Raw genomic sequence first — 23,776 nt, 5'->3', positions numbered from 1 at the left:
AGTAAAATGAGAGACGAGATAATCTTTAAAATTTCTTTTTGTTCTAAATAGATGATCCTAAAGTTTTTCATGACTGACTAGACCTGGAGTAAGCCAGACCTGAATTCAGATCCCATTTGAAAGTCTTATAGTTGTAGAGTTAATTTTACTTAGTGTTTCAAAACTTCAATATTTTTATCATATGTACTACCTGTTTCACAGCTATTTGTGAGGAAAGCATTGTTAAAAATGCAATGACACCATTTATATATACATTTTAAGTTCATTGTGATGGTGGTGTTTTTTTTGAGAATGTAAAATTATTCATATATATGGAGAATCAAAGCTATGAAGGTAACCAGTTCTTCCTGCTTTTCATAGCTCTGAATTATCCTATGACTTTCTAATGAGTTAACCTGAAAGTCAGTACTATCTTAAATGTAAATATAAAAGCATAAATTGGAAACAGTCAAATTTTGGCAGAAGGACTTGATTATTTCTATCCATGTTTCTTAAAGAAAAATGGATGTATCACCATCATTTTACATATAGATGATGAGTAAAAACTGCTAGATTTGAGTCAGCTCTGTAAAATTATGTAAAATCATCAAGGAATGTCTCCTTTGAACTACAAATCCAAATGCATCCTCTGGAGCAAGATAACTTTCTTGGAGGAATTCACGACCACTGGCAAGATTTCCACATCCACTGAGACTTCCTTTAGACTCATGCATGAAATGGGTCTTCAGAAAATGACTCTTTGCAGATCACTTCTCTCTTTCTTGAGAATGATATGCCTGCCTCTTGGTGTTTTTTTTTTTTTTTTTTAAACAATAAAGCTTTTTTTGAGTTTAGCAAAATTTCTTTGCCAGAACTTATACCTTGGAGAGAGGAACCTCACCCATTCCTGCCTAACCTCTTCTTGGTACCCTCATCCCTCATCAATACAGTGATAATTTCTATAAAATAAAGGATTGAAAGTTAGAAAGTTCCTTATACTTGGTATTATTCCTTATACTTGATAGAGTGCACTTGTTGATAATCAAGTCAACAAACATTCATTAAACATGTACTATATGTTAGATGTTGGAGCTACAATTTAAATAATTACCACCTTTAAGGAATATATAACATATGTGCTTGCATGAAGTATATAGGAAATAAATATAAATGTAAAGTAATTAGGGAGGAAGTTCAAAGATGAAGGAATCAGGATAAAGCTTTAGAAGTGATGGACTAGGTGAGTGTGCAGTAGATAGAGCCAGGCATTAAGAGTCAGGAGGAGTGAAGGACTAATGAATGGATGGAAAAGTGTATTTCAGTCATGGATGATAGTTAATGCAAAGGTAACAATAGAAAAGGGAGATAAGACAAGGAACAAGAGAGGCCACGTCAGCTAGACCATAGAGTTCAAGAAGAGAAGTAATACAAGATGAACTTGGAAAGAAATATTAGAACCAGAGTATAAAAAGCTTTTAAAAGGGATAGATAATTTTATATTTTGTTATAGAGATATTAGGGAGTAGGAGAGTGACATGAATAGATAACTTAAGGAAAATTACTTTAGCAATTACGTGAGAGATGGATTGAAGTAAGGAGACACAAATCATGGGTATCAAATAGTAAGGACCATTGCTTGTTAGATGGGGACTTAAGAGGACCTTAACTAGAATGTAAGTGGCTCTGAATGGAGAGAAGGGGATATATGTGAAATATAATGTAAAGATAGAAAGGGTAAGATTCGTTAACTGATGGGATTGTGTAAGTGAGAAAAAGTTGGGGATGACATTGAGCTTCTGTTGAATAGTTAGAAGAATTGTTACATCCTCTACAATAGTAGGGAATTTTTTTGGGATGAGGGAGAATGAGTGGAGATAGACAGAACCATGATCTTTTGATAGCAGAAAAGAAATAGATAATAGAAAAATTAAAGATTAGAATAGTATTTATATTAATAGAAAAACTAAAGATTAGAATAGTATTTATATTGAGATCACTATGTTGAAGATGACTGCTAATCATGGAACTGAGGGTTTGTTACTAAAAGATGAAGAGAGGGGAGAACCCCACCTGAGAGAGTGATGGGAAGAAGTATTATGGAGTGTTAGGAAATATAAAGTACTAAGTGATTAAGGCAGTAAAGAGTCTGGGATTTGGAGTTAAAAGACTTGAATTCAAATCCTCTGTTTCTTTGTTAATCTTTTTTCCTTATTTAAAAAATAAAGTTATTAGAACAGATAACCTCTAAGCTGTGGGGAAAAAAGTTTATGAGAAAGCTTTTGGGTGGAGTGAGACAGATAACATTTCTGGGAACTTTTCCTTTTTGATTTTCAGAAACATGAATGAATGAAATAGATTAAGTGCTCCTTGTTTGCCTTGGGCTGGGAGTACAAATAGAAATAGTTTGGTAGCCCTGGAGCTAATACTATAATTGGTGAGACAATATGAATTCAGCTGCAAGGCAGATGGAAGGCCCTGGGGTTGTGATAGTGTATCTGCAGGTCAGATTGGCAGTGCCTAAGGGGATTAGAAGAGGTTACAGCTGGGTTTATAAGTAAAACCACTTGATTTTCTGACATATCAGAAAGTTTGTAACTGGTGATTCCTACCTTGTCCAAACTGTATGAGCTCTACCTGGCTCTTCTAGGTTGAGGGAAGAGGGGTGAAGGTAAGGCAACGGCAAAAGGCTTTCATCCCAGATTATCTTGTACTTGTGCATTCTCCCACTGGAATATAAGAATGCAGTGTTAAGAGTGGAAAGAACACTTCCTGTGGAATCTGACGATCTGGGATCAAATCCCATCCAAGTTCTTACTATCTTTGTGACTTTAGGTCTCATATTCCTCTTCTATAAAATAAATGAGATGGTGATAGTAAGTGAACTTTGAGATGCCTTCCAGCCCTAAATCTAGGCTGTTATGATTCCTATGAAATCAGGAATCATTTCATTTTTGTCTTGATGAAATTTGTGATCAGGGAAATTATGCTAGAAAGAAAAAATAGGCTAGTCATATGTCAAGTGCAAGGAATGACAAGTGACCTACCAGAGTACTCCATTGGTTACCTTTGTGATGTCAAGAGAAAGTGAGACAGGCTCCCATCACATTTGTTGGATGCTCCCTGGCGAATTTATGAAAGGACATGGATGAGTCATGTGGCATGGGCAGGTATGGATGGGTTGTGAACTGCATTGTTGGAGGCATCTTATAAATTGATGATATTACAGTAATCTGATTATGTTCAGGGCTTACCTAACACATTACACATAATATACATTTGAGCATTTGTTGTATTGAAATGAGTTCTTGCTTTTCATAAAGCCCAATAGTTAACATAGCATCTTCCCTGATGTTTACTCTCCTAGCTTACCTTCTGTCCTCATTGGCAAGTTATGTAATCTAAGTGGTCTCTAGTTTCCTCATCTGTATGAGGCATATAGGTGGTGCAGTGGATGTTGGAGAGCAGGGCTTGCAGTCAAGGAAGGTTCATCTTCCTGAGTTCAAATGTGACCTCAGATATTTACTAGCTGTGTGACTCAGAGCAAGTATTCACCCTATTTGCCTCAGTCTCCCCATCTGTAAAATGAGCCAGAGAAGGAAATGGCAAACTGTTAAGGGATCTTTGCTAAGAAAAAACCCTAAATGGGGTCAGAAGAATCCGACAACTGAAAAACTAATTTTTTTAAATTGTAAAATGAGAAGAGTTGAATTCAAGGTTTTCTGAGATCCCTTCTAACTCTAGGTCTCAAAATTCTTACATTGACATGTCCTGAAGATTGAATAGTGTATAGAGATTATAAATCTTTTATTAGCTATGTAATTTTATGGGCATATTTTTCTGTTTCCTCTTACATTTCCTACATTCTGCTTTTCAGTCTCATAGTTCTGCTTGCTGTCTTATATTTTCTACTGATATTCTACTGATAACCTATTTAGTTTCATTGTTGTGTTTACTAAGGTTTTCTTATTGCTTTATTTTGTTTTTTAATAATTTTGGCTCATTTTATTTCCTTTAAAAGACTGATTATTTTGTTATACCTTGATTAAAACTAGTTTTGTTTCTGGTGCTTCTGTTGGTGTTGTCTAGGTATATTTTTAATTCTACAGATTTTTCTCTACTTTTTTATAATCTGTTTTTTTTTTTTTTTTTTTTTTAAGAATGATTCTAACTTGTGTTTTTTCTCCTAAAACCAGTTTTTCTTTTCAGGGTTTCTGGTAGTTTGTTACTATGGTCATGTTCCTTAGTTTGCTTCTTTTTTTGATTGTTACTCCCATTAGAATGTAAGCTGATTTTGAAACAGATTTTTTTCCTCCCTTCTTGCCTTCGTCTCTCCCTTTTGTATCCTCAGCACACAGTAGCTGGTAAATAATAGTTAACAAATGATTGTGTAATTCCTTTTCCTCTTTTCCCCATTTATGAAAGATGTGTGTCTTGTAGGATTCTGGGGCTATGGGTATTATGGCAATAATATCAATATTTGAGCAGAGTTTATACTTTCTTGCAATTATGAAAAAATTAATAAGGTAGCACCTGAAAAGTATCCCACCTGAAAAGTAATATTTTGGCCAAAAGATTATGACCCAGTTCCTTAACTATTATTGAATAAATGCTTGTTTTAAGTGAATGTACGTTTGTGTTTGTACATGCATAACTGCCTAGAAAAGGGAAGCATGGGAATTAAATAAGGTAGTCTTGTTTAACTTGTGAAATTTATTAGAGCCTATTGAGTTTTGGTTCCACAATAAATTTCTTTTCCCTCCCTTCCTGTCTTTCTTCCTCTCTTCCCTTTTTCCTTTCCTACTTTCCTCCTCCTTTCCCTCACTCTCTCATATTGTGAAAAATTTATATAAGGGGAGAGAAAATAAAAATAATTTAAAACTGGATATTTTAAAAACTTAATGCTTTTTATATCTAGAATAGAATCACACATGATTTTTAAGCCATTTAAATATGGCTTAAATTAGTGCAAAGATAACATTAGATAGTCAAAATAATTTTATGTAGTATTCTGACATAAGTAGGGAAAGTACCTTCCTAGGTGTCAAGAAGGGCTGGATTTCAAGTCCTACCTCTTGACATTTCCTTTAGCTGGGTGAGCTTGGATAAGTGAACCTCTTAGGTTGTCTGGCAGTTCTAAGGCCAGGATTAGAGCAGCTATAATGCACATTTAGTTAGAGTTTTCTTAGTGAATTCCCTTTACCAGTGAAATCAAAGGTTCAGTGTATAGAGTAAAAAGAAAGTCAAGCTGTCTTTTTAGAAAAGTCATCATTAATTAAAAAAAAAAGTTTTTGTCTTTTCCACATAATATATACATAATATATTTAGTTTTTTGGGGGGAGGGAAGGTAGGGCTATGTTTTGCTTGTTAGTTTTTGTAGTAAAGTTGGGCAGTATCAAGGCATGCATGGAAATATATCATTTGTGTAAGATAAAATGAAATTTTAGGGGCCCTGCAAAAAATACCTGCTTGGAGCTTAGTTGCCATCAGTGAGTATGTGTCTTGGAGTCTTGGCAGTTTATTATACTCCACCTTAAATTGTTAGTGATTTTTTGTTTGTTTTGTTTTCAATTAATTTCTATGGAAAGTTACAGAGATTTGCTATGTACCTTTATCCCTTCACAAAATCTTGTATAAGAATGTTTCATGGTGTATGATTCTTAACTCTTGGTAGATTGGTATTAACTGTTAGCTGAATTTGTATTGCTTACTCAGGTACTTATCCCGATTTTTTTTTTTTTTTTTCAAAATAAAAAGTATTCTGCGTCAGATATGAGATGGCAGTTTATTCTTGACTAACGTGTTTTGTTGACTAGAAATTTTGTGTAATTCTCCAGTTATATTTTGAAAAGTTTTTTTTTTTTTTTTTTTTTTTTTTTAAAGTCCATCTTCTTGCTCCATTTGTTTGCCAGACTTAAAAAAAAATTTCCTCGTGGTTTGGTGAAATCCTTCTCTAATTCAATCTTTGTCTTTTGTCTTTGCTGCCTTGCAGGGTTGGTACAGTAGGCCTCACTAGACTTAGCTGCAACTCAGAATTTCTCCTCCAACAACTGAGTAAATGCTGATGGTCTTGTGGAATGTGGATTAAAAGTTCGGGCTAAGTTCTCAAAATTCCAATTAAGAAGCGGAGAAAAATTTTAAAAACTGTCTCCTTCAAAGTTTGTCACAACCAACACCATCAAGACAGCAAATCAAACGACAAAGACTTTGACCTGCTATATTACTATATTTAGTCCAGTCCACGTATGGCATAAAGACTTGGCTGGGGGGAGCAAAAAGTAAAGTTGAACACCTCTCTCATTGGAAGCTGTTGGCTTAACAAAGTTACCAAAATGAGGGCTGTGCTGGAGACAGCAGACATTGCCATTGTGGCCCTGTACTTTGTGCTGGTCATGTGCATTGGTTTTTTTGCCATGTGGAAATCCAATAGAAGCACCGTGAGCGGATACTTCCTGGCAGGGCGCTCTATGACCTGGGTAGCTATTGGTGCCTCTTTATTTGTGAGCAATATTGGGAGTGAACACTTCATTGGGCTGGCAGGATCCGGAGCTGCAAGTGGATTTGCTGTAGGTGCATGGGAATTCAACGCCTTAATGCTTTTGCAACTTCTGGGATGGGTTTTCATTCCAGTCTACATCCGGTCAGGGGTGTACACCATGCCTGAATATTTATCGAAGCGTTTTGGTGGCCATAGGATTCAGGTCTATTTTGCAGCCTTGTCTTTACTTCTCTATATTTTCACCAAGCTTTCAGTTGATCTGTATTCAGGTGCCCTCTTTATCCAGGAGTCTTTGGGTTGGAACCTTTACTTATCTGTGATCCTGCTGATTGGAATGACTGCTTTGCTGACTGTCACTGGAGGCCTTGTTGCTGTCATCTATACAGATACACTTCAAGCTTTACTCATGATCGTTGGGGCACTTACACTTATGGTTATCAGCATGATGGAGGTTGGTGGGTTTGAGGAAGTTAAGAAAAGGTACATGTTGGCGAAACCTAATGTGACCTCAATCTTGTTGACTTACAACCTTTCCAACACGAATTCTTGTAATGTCCACCCAAAACCAGATTCCTTGAAAATGTTGCGTGAGCCAACAGATGAAGATGTTCCTTGGCCTGGATTCATTCTTGGGCAGACCCCAGCATCAGTATGGTATTGGTGTGCTGACCAAGTTATTGTGCAGAGGGTCTTAGCTGCCAAAAATATCGCACATGCCAAAGGCTCTACTCTGATGGCTGGCTTTTTAAAACTTCTGCCCATGTTTATTATAGTGGTCCCAGGGATGATTTCAAGAATACTATTTGCAGATGATATTGCTTGCATTAACCCAGAGCATTGTATGCAAGTCTGTGGCAGCCGAGCTGGATGTTCCAATATTGCTTATCCACGTCTAGTGATGAAATTGGTACCTGTGGGCCTACGGGGGCTGATGATGGCTGTAATGATTGCAGCACTGATGAGTGATCTTGACTCAATATTTAACAGTGCCAGTACTATATTCACCCTTGATGTGTACAAGCTTATTCGCAAAACAGCAAGCTCAAGAGAACTAATGATTGTGGGGAGAGTTTTTGTGGCCTTCATGGTAGTGATCAGCATCGCTTGGGTACCAATCATTGTGGAGATGCAAGGGGGCCAGATGTACCTTTATATTCAGGAAGTGGCTGATTATTTGACACCCCCAGTGGCGGCTCTCTTCCTTTTGGCCATTTTCTGGAAGCGTTGCAATGAACAAGGGGCATTTTATGGTGGAATGGCTGGCTTTGTTTTAGGAGCTCTTCGCTTGATCCTGGCATTTACCTACCGTGCCCCAGAGTGTGACCAACCTGATGAGAGGCCAGCCTTCATAAAAAATATTCATTACATGTATGTGGCTACAGCTTTGTTTTGGGTCACAGGGCTTATTACTGTGATTGTCAGCCTTCTTACACCACCTCCTACCAAGGAGCAGATCCATACCACCACTTTTTGGTCTGTAAAAGTCCCGGACAGGAAAGAGAGCATCCCAAGAGAGGATCCATACAAAATGCAGGAGAAGAGCATTCTGAAATGCAGTGAGAACCTTGAGGGTACCAATCACATTGTTCCAAATGGAAAGTCTGAAGAGAACCTTAAGACCATCCAGCCAGAAGATATCAACCTCTTGATGCCATGCAGGGAAGAGAGCAATCCAGCATCTTCATTAAGTCATTCCGAGGCTGAGACACCAGTAGACTGTTATTCCAATGGGCAGGCAGCTCTCATGGGTGAGAGACAACAAGAGAAAGAGATTGAGAGTAGACATCAGTACTGGAAATTCATAGACTGGTTCTGTGGTTTTAAAAGTAAGAGCCTAAGCAAAAGAAGCCTCAGAGATGTGGTGGAGGAGGAGGCTCTTTGCTTGCAAATGTTGGAAGAGACTCCCAAAATTAAGTTAATACTAAACATTGGACTCTTCGCTGTCTGTTCACTTGGAATCTTCATGTTTGTTTATTTCTCTCTGTGAACTTTTAAGGGGATGGTGAGACACTAGCTTGTGAGGATACTTTCTTTGGGAAAAAAAAAAAAAAGATTTATTTGTAACTGTTGTATCTCTCAAGCATTGTTTGTGCTGAGGTTTTAGCCAAATTTTACTTAGGAAAAAAAATCATCTATTTGCAAGACTTTTTAATCTACCCAGAGTTGAACAAAAACAATACTCTTCAGTTTAAATGAAGCAAAACTTTTTTTAGTCTTCTCAGTTGTACAAATGAAATTAAATTTTTCCTTCAATACCAAAGTAAAGAAAATTGTTTTATCTTAATGTTATACTATGAGAGAACTTAGACCAGCTACCAAGGGGACCTTTAAAACAAAATATATTTATTTTGCAATACTTTGAACAGATGTATAGTATATGCTGCCAAGTCTGGGTAGGATTTTTCACACCTCAGAGTACAAGATGCATTAAAATGTAATTCTCTTGCATCTTCTTAATCCTGTTTCCCCTACCCCCATTCAATTTTTCTAAAAAAAAAAAAGGGAAAAAAAAAGATTCTTATTGCACAATCAAATTTTGCTATAAAGCTGTTTATTGGAGTTCTGTGGTAAGTCCATCATAATGAGTTAGTCAGTTTTACTGCCAGAATTTGTAAGCCAAGAGTCTTTGTGAAAAGAAAGAAAAACTATTTTCTTATAGGTGTTCTCTTGAATCAGCCATTATAACAGGATTTTGAGAATAAGTTCATGTTCTACTTTTCTTTCTTTTCCTCTTTTCTTCCATATGAAATACTGGGCTCTTGCAAATTGTCACTATGCTTTTTCCTTAAGGGAAAATGGGTGAGAGAATGTGAATGGTATAGTTTACAAATGAGCACTATTACTGAGACAATTCAGAACATAAGTCCTGCTGACAAGTTGGTTGGCCGTCATCTCTGAAGAGGATGGAAAGCTATTACTGTGATGGCATACTGGGAGGAGACCCCTCTTCTGATAGTGGAGATGCTCCCCTTGGAGAAGCTGGTTGACATGGTCTGGCTCCTATCTAACTTCAGTATCTGAGATCATAGTTCTATGTCTCATCCCATTAGTAGGGAAGTCACAAGATGGCTACCCTGGTGGAGGATGGCATAAAAACACAAGAGCAAATCCACATCCATAGTTACTCTTTTTCCTGTATAATTCTGTATAATTATATTGGTTTTCAATCACTACATCTTTGCAAAAATAAAAAAGAAGTGGAACACTTCTATTCCCTTTGGATTTTAACAAAATGATTTAAATTAAATATCAAGATTCTTACAACTTCTGGCTTTCATTCAGACTATGAACCATTAAAGATTTTTGTCTCTAGGTTAATCTTAACTGTGTTGGATTACTGCTAATTGATCCAAACATGATTAATTTAAAAAGTTATCTGGTAGCAAAATGTCTTCCCATCCCCATAAGGACTTTGTAGAAGATATCTGTGGTTTATAATAATTTCTTGTATTAATAGCATGTCTTTATGGAGTGCCTTGTGAACATTATTGAATTCATTCTACATGTTTATATTGCTGGGATAAATAAGAAGGGATCAACCTTATTTATCTAAGATACCAAGTTGGTCAGATCTCCCAACTTGTGTTTTGCCCATTAAGATATACTTTTCTGAAGAATAAATTCTGTGTCTCTTCAAAGGTATGATGAAAAAGTTAGGAGTTTTCTGATAACTTTTAAAGAAATGTTGTAAGGTAAAATTTTATTCTAATTTCATTTTCTTTGGTAGCTTATTATATTGCAATGTGAATTCATTTGTATGCTAATTTGCATGCTATTGGTGTCATCTGCATTTTACCCCATTGATTTAAAAACAAATTTTAAAACAAGATTTAGAAATTTTTTTGATTAATTTAGAACCATTGGTTCTCTCATTCCCTTATAGTTGTCTTAATTGATTATTATACAAATAATAGCATCTGTGTGTGTATACATACATATTATATATATATATATATATCTTAAACCTGGGCTAATGTTTATGAATCGGGAAAGTTATCAAATTTGTGGTCAACTAAAACTATTAGTTTAAATCAAAAACCTTATTACCATGACTGTTTTCAGTCAAATAATAACTTTGTTTCATATTTATTTGACTTTTGCAGACAAAATTTTTAAAAAATATTCCACAGGATTACTTGGAATGAGGTGTGGACTTTAATAAATTAACAATAATGTCAAATAGGTACTCTTTATAGACAGTGTGCACATTATTATTTTTTATTTTAGGTTAAGATTCATATTTGGTTTATGGTAACAGTGATCAAAGCTACTAAGAATCAAAATGAGGGACATGAATGAATTTGTTGTGCAGAATTGAAAAGAATTCTATTAGCTGTCTACAGATGATCCAAGTTATTTTGATGTTTTTAAGCATTTGTCTCCATAGGTGCACTTATTCCCAAATGGGCAGGATTTGTAATCCCTTACCCTGGAGTGACTACCTCAGCCCTTTGCTCCTGCCAGTCAACTCATCAGTCCCCTATGCTAGATAGGAGAAATTTGGGTTCTGAAGGATTCTTGTTGGCAATACCAATGGTTTTTTTGTGTGTCATTTGGTCATTCCATTTTATAACCAAAACCCCATTTGCATTTGGCTGCCATGATACATTTTCTCTGTTGCAGAGTCTGTAGTTTCCCAGTGAAAGGAGTTGTTGCAACCTAGTCAGTCAAGGTTGGCCCATGGTTGCAGTTTCTAGGGATATTCCCACATTTTTCATAGCTTACTCTTAGAATGTTAACTTTTTATAGAACTAGAATGGATTTAGCCATGATCTAGCTTACATTTCTACTTGCTTTCTTATTTTTCAATTGAGATAGTTGGTAGCTAGAAGAAATTTAATGGCTTGTCTTTAAAAGCCTAGAGTCATTCCAGTGAGGTTTCTTTTTCTACCATACTATCTACTTATATTTATTTTCCAAGAATCAGCAGCTATTTGTAGTTCACTTTTTCTGTCAATGTCTTTGGTCCAGCTGTGTTCATGGCTGCTTGTGGAAGAGCACGATCTTTTCCATTTTGGAATGTATTGGCAGCGTTTACTATCTTTTCCTCTTCCCTACTAGCCTCTACCAAGACTAGTTCACCTCCAAAACCTTGCTTCTGTCCTTATCAAGTACAGAAGGATGGGAAAACTGAAGGTAGTTACCCTAAGGTATAAAGCTTAAGGTTCAGGACCACATTCTTTCATGGGACTTTGGCACTCACAGGAGCAAAAATATTTTCTAACATCTCAGAGATAACTAAAACTCAAACTCTTTTGAACATTCATTTGGAAAAATATACTAGGCAAATAACGGGATTCTGTATATTCTGATATAAATTAACTTCCAAACACACATTGGGGAGGAAAAAAAAAAAAAAGGAATGTGGCAGTTGTTGATTTTAACCATATTAAGGAAGCCTGGTTTTAGCTTGAATTTTTGTGATGGATAGACTGTTAATCTTTATAATTGAAATGATGATGGTGGTTGATCTTTATTGGTCATAATTAATAAGACAATATTTCAATTTTTGCTTCCAAAGACTTTCGTTTGGTGTGATGTCTGATTAATACAGAATGAATTTTAGGCATAATATTGTCTACAGATAGGTGACTCCTTTTTTTTTTTCCCTGACATTATTTTCCTTCCATCTTCTACTCGTCCTCTTTTCCTTTTCACATTTCAATTGGTCAGTGTTTTGTTAAATTAAAGGTAATTTCAAACCTGTCATTGTATGAGAGTTCTGCTTTATTCTAGTGTTGCAGATTACAATCCCAAAGAAGACTCAGTTTAGTTATATAAAATAGTCAAGAATAATAAACATTTTACTTTTAACACTTGCTGCTTTTCATGAAAATGAGAACTTTTCCCCAGCTTTATTCAGTATTCTTCTCAGCTAATAATGTGAACTCTAGTTTAACCCAGTAATACTTAATTCCCTGATGTTTTGTTCTTTTTAAGAAAACCAAAAACAAAAACTTGAGGAAGCTACAGTTAAGGGTTCATGTTAATTCCATATACTTGCAATAGCTAAAAAGAATAAAAGAGTAATGCTGTGCTGCCAAAAAATAATTTGTAGGTAGTTTAAAAAAAAAAATCATCTTTAGTTAAGGAGGGTATGGGAACTGATAACTGATAGGGGATAGATAAGATACTAGATGGACTAAATTTTTCATTTCTCATTTGTTGGAATGTTGTTAGTAGGCCTTAGATATAACCAAATTCAGAAGATAGTAATCCTTGACTGCACATCCTTTTTCCTTTTTAAGATTCTTAAGCAAAGCAAAGATTCTTAACCTTTTTTTGTGTGTCACAAACCCTATGAAGCTGCTAACTTCCTAAAAAGGTTTAATTTAAAAATTATGATGGAAGAAATGCTAAATTTCAATTTCTCCCCCTTCATTCTAAAGTCTAGTCTCCTCAGCATTCAGTTCAAAATTCATGAAGTCATATATTACCCAACTACCTTTATGGCAAGCTAGAATGTTTGGCAGCTTTGATCAAGGCATATTGCCCTTGTGTTAGGAGCATAGTAGGAGGCTCAGACTTAAATACAGTGCCCAAATGTTGCTACTGTCTGCATGATTTCATATTAAGTTTTTTTTGAATTCTCCCCAAATAATGGGAATAGGATTTAAACTACTGATGTACCTAATGAAGATGCTGTGAGGATAAATGAAATTTGTTTGGTATTTTTAAGCACTTTGAGATTTTCAGATTGTCATGTTCACGTCAAATATACTAAGCACTGCCCCACTCATCCACTTGTCAGACTTCTAGCAATTGCAACAATTGGGACACAACCAATGACCCTAAAAGGCTTATCAAATATAAGAAAAAATTAGTTTAAAATATCACTTGTAAAGCCCCTTGATGACAGGAACTGTGCCTACTTATTTATCTCTGCCATTTTAGCACTTAGCACAGTGCCTTGTTAATAATAGGTGCTTTAATAAATCAATGTGTTTTTAAATGAATGAATGAAGAAAAATACCCATGCACTTTATTCTATAGAAGAAGCCCTTACTTAGATCCTATTGACTTAAACCATTATCCTTAACTTTACTGAGAATCTTGATTGTATGAATTTTTGGAGGGCTGTTTAAAAAAAAAAAAAAAAAAAGCAGGCACAATGATAGCAATAAGCCTTTTGAAAATGTGTAACCGAATGTATAGTAAAGGAGGAAATATGCAAGGTAAATGCTGTATAACCATTAGGGACTGCTTAGTATAGGACATCTCCTACACAGCCCCCTTTAGGCATCATGGCATTTCCACACAGTAGAGTTATTGATGGTCAGATAGATCAGACACAGTTGTTAAGAATATTGTATTATAACTGTTAAAATGTTAGGGATATTTCTAATACATGATAGGAATACTTCCATAAAATAAAATAAAACTTAGCACTTAATAGCAATTTTGATACCCACTTATGGCATATCCCATTTAACTACTAGCTTTGAGTCAATGAGGCATTACTGTATTTTTTTTTTTTTTTTTTTTTTTTTTTTTACTTTTAGGCAGGAAATCTGGATAATTTTTAATCGTTATCTAGATAAAATGAAATAGCATGTTTTAGAAATAAGTTATTCAATTGTAAATATTGGTCTGGGTTAAGGATTTGGTAGGAATGCCTTAGGAAAGTAGCCCTATGTATTTTAAGGTAGGAAGATTCAATTTTTCCAATAATGTGGAAATCAAAATTTATTCGACTTTCTCATTATATGGGAATACACAGCATTATCTGGGTTACTTGTGGTGAGGCTTTTAAAATTAAGATTATCTGTATTTGATATAGTGCCTTCAGGTAAGCAATCTTGACTTTTCTGGGTCTTTTAACTTTTAACTATAGTAGTATAAATACTAATTCTTGCAATTTTTATTGTATAGCTTAAAATAATTAGAACAAATCAGCATATACATAAACTCACTCTATAGCCAACTTTTTATTAGACTAAAAGAATCCATAATGTGATATATTTGTGTTTTAGCTTAGAATTATATTTATTTTAGTGTTCATGTGTGTATGGGGGGAGGAGTTTTTTTATTTTTTTATTTTTGGCAAGCTTACAAAAATTTATGTGTTTACTTTCAAATTACTGTAAGGCTTTCTTTTTCTTTTTCTTTTTTTTCTTTTATGTTTAGTATAATTTTATGATGCGGTGTTTGCTTTAAATCTTTGTGTTAAAAGAATTTTATTTTTTTTTTCAATTCTCTATGGCGGGGAGCTACAAGTGCATTGAAAGCCCAGGATTTATCCTTTTTATATGTATATAAAAATATATGTATATATACATACACACACACAAAGCACAACATAAATGACATTTTTCCAGTTTGCCTCAATTTCAACTCTAAACCCCACCGAAAATATTTCCATTTTTGTTCCACATAAAGATGGAGAGCCTGATATTGGAAATTCCAAATAATAGGTTATCTACTCATTTCATCAGGGATTCTAGGTTATTATAACTTCTGTATGTTTTTCTCTGTCTGTTTGGATGTCATAGAGGGAACAGGGGAAGCCCAATTGTGAGAATATATAATTAGTGAAACCTACTGCCAATATATTCACCGTCAGTATAGGAAGTAGGGTCTGATGATCTGAAACTTCTTTCCCTTCAGCCTCCTAGGCAGGGGACCAAAACTGGAATTTCTTATTCTTGGACTGGTAGTATATTAACAGTCTTCTTTAGGCTACCAAGTCTATTTTGATTGTAAAGTTGTTTTGGAAAATATTGCCCATAATAAGGAATTCTACAAATAGTTCTTAGATTTTTAAAAAAGTATGATTCACATTTTAATAGTCTGAATGTTTTATATTCATTCCTACATGCACTTCTATTTGAGAGATCTGGATTACTTTTTTTTTTTCCTTCCCCCCTCTTAATGGGGGACCTAAACTAACATGAATCAAATCTAGATAATGGAATAGTGCATTTGAAACTTAAAAATTGTCACCTTGTTTTTCATCTTCTTGGAGTAGCTACATTGGACCATCTTATACAGGTGTGTCTTCCCATTCTCTTTATTGTCTTGACCTGTGATGCGGTGGTATTAATTGCTAAAAGAATTAGTATCATTCTGTTATTGTTTTCCCTTCAAACTATTATCCATTCAGAATCTTGTAGGGGGATTAATTGTATTCGATATATCTGCATATATACATATATATATGTATATGATATGTATAAAATTCCCATGGGGGAGGAATTGTGGAGAATTCTTGATACTACTGCCTAAAGACTACTGATATTAGGGACCCATATAACTTCCACATTTTTGAACTGTTTCCTTTAAGACTTTTGGGGAAGGTTAGATCAGCACAGAGTAGAAAAACTAGAAGGTGTGATCTTAAAAAGCTGGGAAGTAATTCAATAAAGGAGAGAGACCCCTTAGAAACAGAGGTATCAAGGATACAGAGAAAGATAGTATATAGTGATTATTACTTCTCAGAAGTTTTAAGTAAAGAAAGGGTTTGACTTTTGGCAGTGTATGATAAAGCAACAACAACAAAAAAACTTATTTACTACAGCATGCCTGCTGTACCCTTTATTATTATTTTGAAGTTTAAATGTTTGATAATTTAAAGAAATGTTTTGAAGAGTCTTTTAAACTGTGATTGCTCTTTACAGTTTTAATTATGGACATATGCTACATTTTTTTGTGGTATGTGTTTTTTCTCTTACACCATATCAGTTTTTTAGTCAACAAAAGTTAGAAAAAGGACAGGAAACCAGTCTCATTTTGGAATCCCAACTGTTTTAGATCAGTGCTGACTATCATATATGGCAATTCTATATAAATGTGCTATGTGTCTCAATACTTTTTATTTTTTAATAAGGTGGATATCAAAAATAGTTGCTGTGCAAAATGTTAGTAGTCTTCTTCAAGAAGAAGTAAATTCTTTTTCTAATATCCTGTGAAATTTCTTCATTCATTCCTTTACTTTTAAGCCAAATGTCAGCAGAGTACTGCTGCTTTTATCTAGTAACTTTGATATGTAAGTATTAATGCATTTTTAAAAGATGTCTGTAATAAATGACTTGTTCTTTATCTTGGCCCACTCCGCTATCTTGTGCAGCTTTTCTATGAGAGACCATTTAATACACTGGGGCCGTGTATTTATGTATATGTATTGTTTTAATTTGTTGGCCATGTGCACCAAAAACCAAAAATCATTGTAAATGAGGTTGTGGAAAAATTAATTTTATGTTTTTATTGTTGGTCAGTTTTCCTTTGATTGATTCTCCCAATTCTTGAAAAATAAAGTGGACTTGTTTGGTTTCAGCTCATTGTAGAATTTTGTTTAATGCCCAGAAGACTTTTGTAAATTGGGTTAATTCCAATATTGAAAAGGGGTTTAGTGAAAGAATAGATTTAAAATTAACTAGTCTTGACTAATTTCACTATTCTAACCTAATGTATATTAAATATGATTTTAAAAGTTATAGACATATTGTGTGATACCAGTTTGATGTGTTTTCAAAAGTGTTATAAAAATTAAAATGAATCTGCTAAAAATGGCAGTTTTTCATTATTGACTCGGTGTAAAATATGAAAATAGATGTTATTTGTGTCCTTTGTGTGTGTGTGTGAGTGTGTGTGTGTGACTTTGCCAGCTACAATAGCCTTCAAAAGTATTTGGATACCTTAAATAAGCCACATTTCTTGCAGAGTACATTCCTTTCTGTGGTATTTTGTCCTGTACCTGACGTAATTATTTTATGGACACATTAGCACTTCTGTATCAACTTTGAATAAAAATGGAAAATTTAGACACTTTGTTGTAATTGAATTTTTTTAGACTTTGAATCATGAATCATTTCCTTTGACCTGTGTTCCATTGCTCTTCTTTATTGCTTTTAAAAATTTGGCTTAGATTTTTTTTTTAAATAAGTTTTTATTCTGATCTTGATAAATACCAACAATTAAACATTTCCACATATAAAGAACTGAAGAGAAAGATTGTACATGGAACTTTAAGTTTCTGTTAAGCTTTACTTTTTAAAAAAATGTAATTTAGCATGTTATTTCCAGAGCTTCCTTGCTTTTTGGTTTTCCTCTGAACTTCCTACTGTATACCTTTAAAAATGCTTCCTTGATTCCCTTCTCTCTCTTTTCCTGCTTATTATGTCCCTCTCTCTTAATTATTTTCCCCACTCTTCAGCTATAGGTAATGGTAGACATTTTTAGATGTTTCTGCTGTCATAATGTTCATTTGAAACTTCAGGCTTTTATCCAGCTACCAGGGAGGGTGGGGGATGTCAAGTCCCACACACTTTGAGGTGAAATTGAATCCTCTACTCTATGTACCTAAGTATGTGCCTTTATTTTACTGCTCTGGAATTAAATCCACATGATAATAGAAGTAGATTAAATGTATATAGCAAAAATAATAATTCTCACTAATCTTAATTTAAAGAAACCACTATCTGTGATCTGGATAATGGGATTCTCTATGGTTTTGTGCAGATGTGCTTTTATTGACTGGGTATATCACTTAGGTCAATAGACATCTGTCTACCTTCACAATATATTTTATGTAGTTCCCTTCTCTCCACTCACAATTGCCACCTTAGTGTAGGGCTTCATCAGCTCATGCCTGGACAATTGCAGTAACAGCCTTTTGATTGGTTCTTATTTCACTTCGATCTTTCACTAAGCTGTCATCATTTTTCTAAAGTGTAAGTCCGATTATTTATTTTCTTCTCTTCTAGTCCCCTCTCTCGCTTACAATTAATTAGGGATTTTCTATTAACTCGGATATAATCTCTTCTGTCATTTAAAGCCCTTCAAAATCTAGCCCTTTTCTATCTTTCCAATCTTTACACTTTTCTCTCTGCTTCCTGTACTATCCAAACGATCTTGACCTTGTCCATTATTACATTCCCCATTTACATGGCATTCTACTGACTGTTCCTTAGGCCTAGAATGTTACTTTTTGATCTTTATCTCTTGGGCTTCCTTCAAGACTCAGCTCAAAGCCTGCTTTTTGCCAGAGCCCTTTCTTGCCACCCCCTACTGCTAACTGCTTTCCTTCTGAGATTGCCTCTCATTAGATTGCATATTTTTGTTTATATTTGTTTTATGTTTTTTTTTTTTTTTTTTTTTTTTTTTTTGCATATTGTCTCCCCTTGTTAGAATGTGTGTTCCTAGAGGGCAGGAGATGTTTCTGGCTGTTTTTATATCCCTGCTATCTGTGCATAGTATTTGGCAATCACTGAAATAAAGATTTGTCAACTGACTTTTTGGAACATGGCTTAGAATACTGAAATAATGATTCCTTGGCCAGAGATGGTGTATATATTTAAAGTGGATTAGAATCACCATGTTAGCTGTAGATTGTCAGATGTATTCAAGAGGGAGAGGGGGACAAAAAAATTAATCTGCAGCTGCTGACCTCACAAAGCCTTCACTGGTAGAAGTATGTATGATCCAGGAAGACTAGCACTAGAGATGCATAATTCACCTGAAACAATGATAGATAAAAGGAATGAAAACTGTATTCAGGCTTTGATGTTCATACACCAAAGCATGGATAATAATTACCAAAAAAAAAAAGCCCTGCAATCTTATTATCTAGAGGAATGGTGACCTCATTGGTATCCATGAAAGTAGTGGAATGACACTTGGGATAAGCATAGTGATGAAAAGGAACACTCCGTTCAGAAAGTACAGATGAAATGGGAGTGGGGAGTTCGAAGTAGCATTAAAAAACACCTATGTAGAAATCCACAAGAATGAGATTGGTAAGGGCAGGCAACTACAGAAAACATTTGGGTGTAGATCAAAGGAGGTAATGTACCAGGATGATGAGTTCCTGATATATGTCAATGAATAACTGGTACAAGGAAGGATTATAGATGTATGGCTGGAACACTTAAGGTTTTTAGCTAGATATCTTCTGCTAAAAGCAGAGAACCTAACCAATGTTTTGAGTTTTCTCACTGAGAATGTCATTTTTCAGGAGAAAGGAAGTTATTTACACACACACACACACACATATATATATAGAAAGAGAGAGAGAGAATGAATGAATTTATTTAGGATTAGGATGTCCTTGAGAATCAAGGTCTGGTGATTGGATTGATTTGGATGATGAAGTGGGGGTGGGAGTGGGAAAGAGATTGTAATCTTCAGAGAGAGACCCACATAAGTATTTGGGGAGCCTGACCACTCCCACTCTGCTACTGACAATTCCCTCTAAGAGACCTCCAAGAATTTTGATTTGGAAGAGAATCTCATTGACAATTTGAAGCAGCCCATACCTGAAAAATAATACCCTTTTTGCCACATACATGATATTTGGTTAGCCAAAGTTTGCTTAGTACAGTATCTAGTCCTTTGTGAGACTTCTCATTTCTGCCCTAAGAAACTCTTGACCAGTTTTTATTTTTTAAAGCTTTTTATTTTCAAAATATATACATGGATAATTTTCACCTCCACAAAATCTTGTGTTCTAATTTTTTCCCCTCCTTTCCCCTCACCCCCTTCCCTAGTTGGCAAGTGGTCCAATGTTAAACATGTGCAATTCCTGTACACATTTCCACAAATAGCATCTTACACAAGAAAAATCAGATCAAAAAGGAAAAAAATGAGAAAGAAAAAAAAATGCCTTGCTAACAACAAAAAGTGAAAATACTATATTGTGGTATAATCTTCTATCTGGGTGCAGACTTGACTAGTACTTATTAGGAAGTTTTATTTTTGTAAAAGTCTCTCTTGGGAGGTGGGTGTAGAGTCTCTATGTTAACCCCATGCCTCTTCCTCATCTCTCCTCAAATTGCCTTGAATATAACTCTGTTTGTCCGGCATTTATAATGTAACTGCCTGACTGCTAGAGCCCCAAACAGTGCAGGCTTCCAATTTGTGCTTACCAAAAGTCAAAATGCATTTATTAAATACACTATTCCAAGTAGTGAGTATGCAATAAAGGGTAAAAGCAATCTCTCCCCTCATATAATTAATGTTTCCATGGGGAACATGTTAAATAAATGTGTATACAAAATAAAGTTAAAATAGAAGATAATCTCCAAGGAAAAGCTCTTGCTGAGAGAGTGAGGTTAATAGTCTCTTCCAGAAGGTAGAATTTGAGCAGAATCTTAAAGGAAACTGGGAAGTAAAGGTGAGAAGGAAGAGCATTCTAGGTTTGGAGAAAGCCAAAATATGTGACGTATTATGTGTGAGGAACATAGAGAAAGCTAGTATTACTAAATGGTAAGAGTTACCTGGGGAATAAAATGTGAGAAAATTGAAGAGAGGAAGAGTTCTGAAGGACTTTAAAATCAAATGGAGGATTTTTACATTTAATCCTGAAAGTAATAGGAGTGGTGGCAGAAGATTACTGGTAACTAAATAGAGGAAAGAATAGAGTAAATAGACTTGAATCCAGGAAAGATGAGTTCAGTTTTGGACATATTGGGGTTTAAGGCATCTGTAAGGAATTGAGGTCAAGATATTCAGTAGTTAGTTGGAAATGGAACACTGGCAGTTCAACGTTATAGCTAGATAAGTAGATCTGAGAATCATCTGCATAGAGATAATTGAATATATGGGGGCTGATTTGTTAGGATTACTAGGTGAGAACTCAGGTTGTCTGGATAGTGACAAGGTGAGAATTCAGGTTGGACAATTACAAGGTGAGAACTCAGGTTGACTTGATAGAAGGAGCAAGCTCATTGGCTGAAGTGGTTCTTCCCAGAAGCCCTTGCATTATCCCACGCCCATTCTCTGGGAGAATAAAAGAGAGGACACCCAGAGATAGAGGAAGACTCTGCATTGCATCAGGCTTGACGGGGCTCTCTGCAGGAAGGGAAGTCACTTCTCTGGACAAGAGTTAACAGCAACTGCCTGGAAACAACGGTTCATTACAGGAAGAAGAATCTGTCGGAGAGATTTGAGTAGAAGACACAGCAGATCTCTTCCCAGAGAGTGATCCGGCAGCTTCTGGAGACGACAGCTCGCTACACTGATTTCCCTGGATAAAATAGTATAGCAAGAGTAGATTTGTATGCTCTGCTGCTTATAGTGCCCCTGAATAAATTTCTATAAGCTGAATTGAGGGGGAAGTTGAATGGGTAATTAAAATTGTTTTGCTACTAGTAGTTTTCAGTGAGTGATGTTTGATTGAGGTACATTAGGAAAGATGAATCTCAAGATAGGTGGAGGAATTTGAAGTGAATGAAATCTAATTTTTGCCTTTATCTAGAGGTTTTCCAGATTGAAATTAGCTCTGTGTCATTTGGAAAGTTATAGTTTACTCCTTGTCATTGTTATATTTAATAGACAGCTGAAGTTAAATTATAACCACATTATATCAATCCTGAGCCTGAAATGTTATATTTGAACTTGTTTTCTCGTTTTTAAAAATTGGGAGCCTGGTCTTCATATTCAAAAAGATCTATATTCATGAATAATTATATCTTGGCGCCCCATATGAGCTTTCTGCTAATGATGCACAAATTGCCTCAAGACTGAAAATATATTATCCCATTTTAGAGTGTAATCTACTTGAAAGTCAGGACTTTCTTGCTTTCTGTTTGTATTCTCTATGTTTAGTCTATATAGCAATACTAAATAAATGCTGCTTAATGTTCCCTGGAAACCTTTCTAGCATTTCAATATAGATGATTCAGATCTGTGCATCTTAAATCCTTCTAAGCTTTAGTCCCCCTTGACCAACTGCCCATATGGAACACTGGATGTTCCATAGATACCTCAAACTCAGCATGTCTAAAACAAATCTTATAAATGGCTCTTTCTATTAAAGGCTACCACCATTCCAGTATTATACATTGTTTACTCCTGATAGCCATTCAGTTGTCCTTATCAGTTCACCTCCACTTTAGTTCATGCCCTATTCTTCTCTTATTCATACAATTAACTTTTGGGGGGCCCTCATCTTAGTTTAGATTATTTCAACTATTTTCTCCCAAGTCTTTTCCTGTGTTATACCATTCATCATACACCTGCCATGTGATTTTCTTAGTGTTGATCTGACAGTTTCATTAGCCTACTCAATAAATGTCACTGAGTGGCTCCCTTATGCTTCTAGGATCAAATACAAACTCTGTTTAGTCTTGTCTTTTAAGTGTCATACATTACTAACACTCCTTAGTGGATTCAGTTTCAGATATTAGGTATGCCTCTATTTCAATTTCTCTGTCTGTAAGTTAGGGATGATAATAATAGCACCTTCCTCCCAGGATGGTTGTGAGGATCAAATGAAATAATATTTGTAAAACACTTAGCCCTGTGCCTGACACATATTAGGCACTTTAATAAAAGCTTGTTTCCTCCTCCTTCCTGTAATCTGATTCAGCTAGTTTGATAGTCTTTCTGCTTCTCATAATGTGGGGCTTTACCTCCTGCCTTTTTGACTTTGTACTATTTCCCAGTGCCTGAAATATATTCTTTCCTTACCTCTATCTCAGAATTTTCCTTTTCCATCAAATTTTTAATCTAAAATCTTAACTGATTTCTTCTCCATAACTTCCAGTGCTTTTCTTCCTAACTACCTTGTATTATCTTCTTTCATTATATTTCTGTATGTTCTGTATATACTTTTTTGTCTTTCTTCTTCCTTCTCCTCCTTTTTTCCCTGCCCCTGTAGAATGTAAGCTCATTGAGAATTTTTTTTTTTTATTTCTAATATCTGGAATACAGTTCAATAAATACTTTTTTTGATAATTTGTTCTTTTTTTCCAGCTTTCACTCTTTTGCCCCTAGCAACCTTCATTCAGATCAGACAGATCAAGGAATACCAAATTACAGACCACACATAAAACTGGGTCATACTTTTCCACTAATGTACATAATATTTGTAAGGGAAAGTGGTACACACAAAAACATGCTAAGAAGCCACATGAGTGAGGAAAACCTATGTGTTTGGATAATCACAGTTTTGGAACAGTAGACTGCAGTGACCTTTATTTTGTTTCAGAAACTCCAAAAAAGTTCCTTCATGTATGTAACTTTTGATTTGAATACTGGAGGAAATGGAAAAGATGGTATGCTTCAGAGATGTACAGATAAAAAAGTGGTTAGAGAACTTTTAAGTTTAATAATTAGAAAAATCTGGATATCAGACTAGAGGATAAGTATAATCTGACCATAAAAAGAAGAAAACTTGATTAGTAACTATAGCTTAAAGTAGAATTGTTAGAAACTCAGCATCTAAAAGATGAGGCAAAAGGAGAGATTTCAAACCTTCATTTGGAAAGGACAGATAATAGTTAATAAAGATATGTCAACTGATAAGGGGATGATTGATAATAAACAGGAAGTTAGGAAGAGGGGCAGATTTGAAGTTGGAAA

At 35.0% G+C, this 23,776-nt stretch overlaps 1 protein-coding gene and 1 long non-coding RNA gene across 5 annotated transcripts in view; one reads left to right on the top strand and one right to left on the bottom strand.

Annotated features, from left to right (window-relative positions):
- The window catches only part of LOC141561291 (uncharacterized), an 84,786-nt gene extending 81,919 nt beyond the window's left edge, over window positions 1–2,867 (bottom strand). For both annotated transcript variants that reach the window (XR_012488010.1, XR_012488011.1), the window contains exons 1-2: window positions 2,795–2,867; window positions 2,589–2,705 (exon numbers count right to left, since the gene is read on the bottom strand). This is a non-coding gene — a long non-coding RNA (uncharacterized LOC141561291). The remainder of the gene's footprint in view (window positions 1–2,588; window positions 2,706–2,794) is intronic.
- Window positions 1–23,776, top strand: part of SLC5A3 (solute carrier family 5 member 3) — a 72,989-nt gene that overhangs the window by 15,636 nt on the left and 33,577 nt on the right. For 2 of the 3 annotated variants that reach the window (XM_074300697.1, XM_074300696.1), the window contains exon 2: window positions 5,969–17,235. In XM_074300697.1, the coding sequence (XP_074156798.1) occupies window positions 6,309–8,462 (2,154 nt within the window). In that variant the 5' untranslated portion in view covers window positions 5,969–6,308 and the 3' untranslated portion in view covers window positions 8,463–17,235. Of the gene's footprint in view, window positions 1–5,968; window positions 17,236–23,776 lie in introns of those variants that run through there. The other variant, XM_074300698.1, reaches the window with a different exon arrangement.

This window comes from Sminthopsis crassicaudata, chromosome 3 (genome assembly GCF_048593235.1).
Source record: "Sminthopsis crassicaudata isolate SCR6 chromosome 3, ASM4859323v1, whole genome shotgun sequence".
NCBI classification, from domain to species: Eukaryota; Metazoa; Chordata; class Mammalia; order Dasyuromorphia; family Dasyuridae; genus Sminthopsis; species Sminthopsis crassicaudata.
This window is presented reverse-complemented; position numbering and strand designations above follow the sequence as displayed.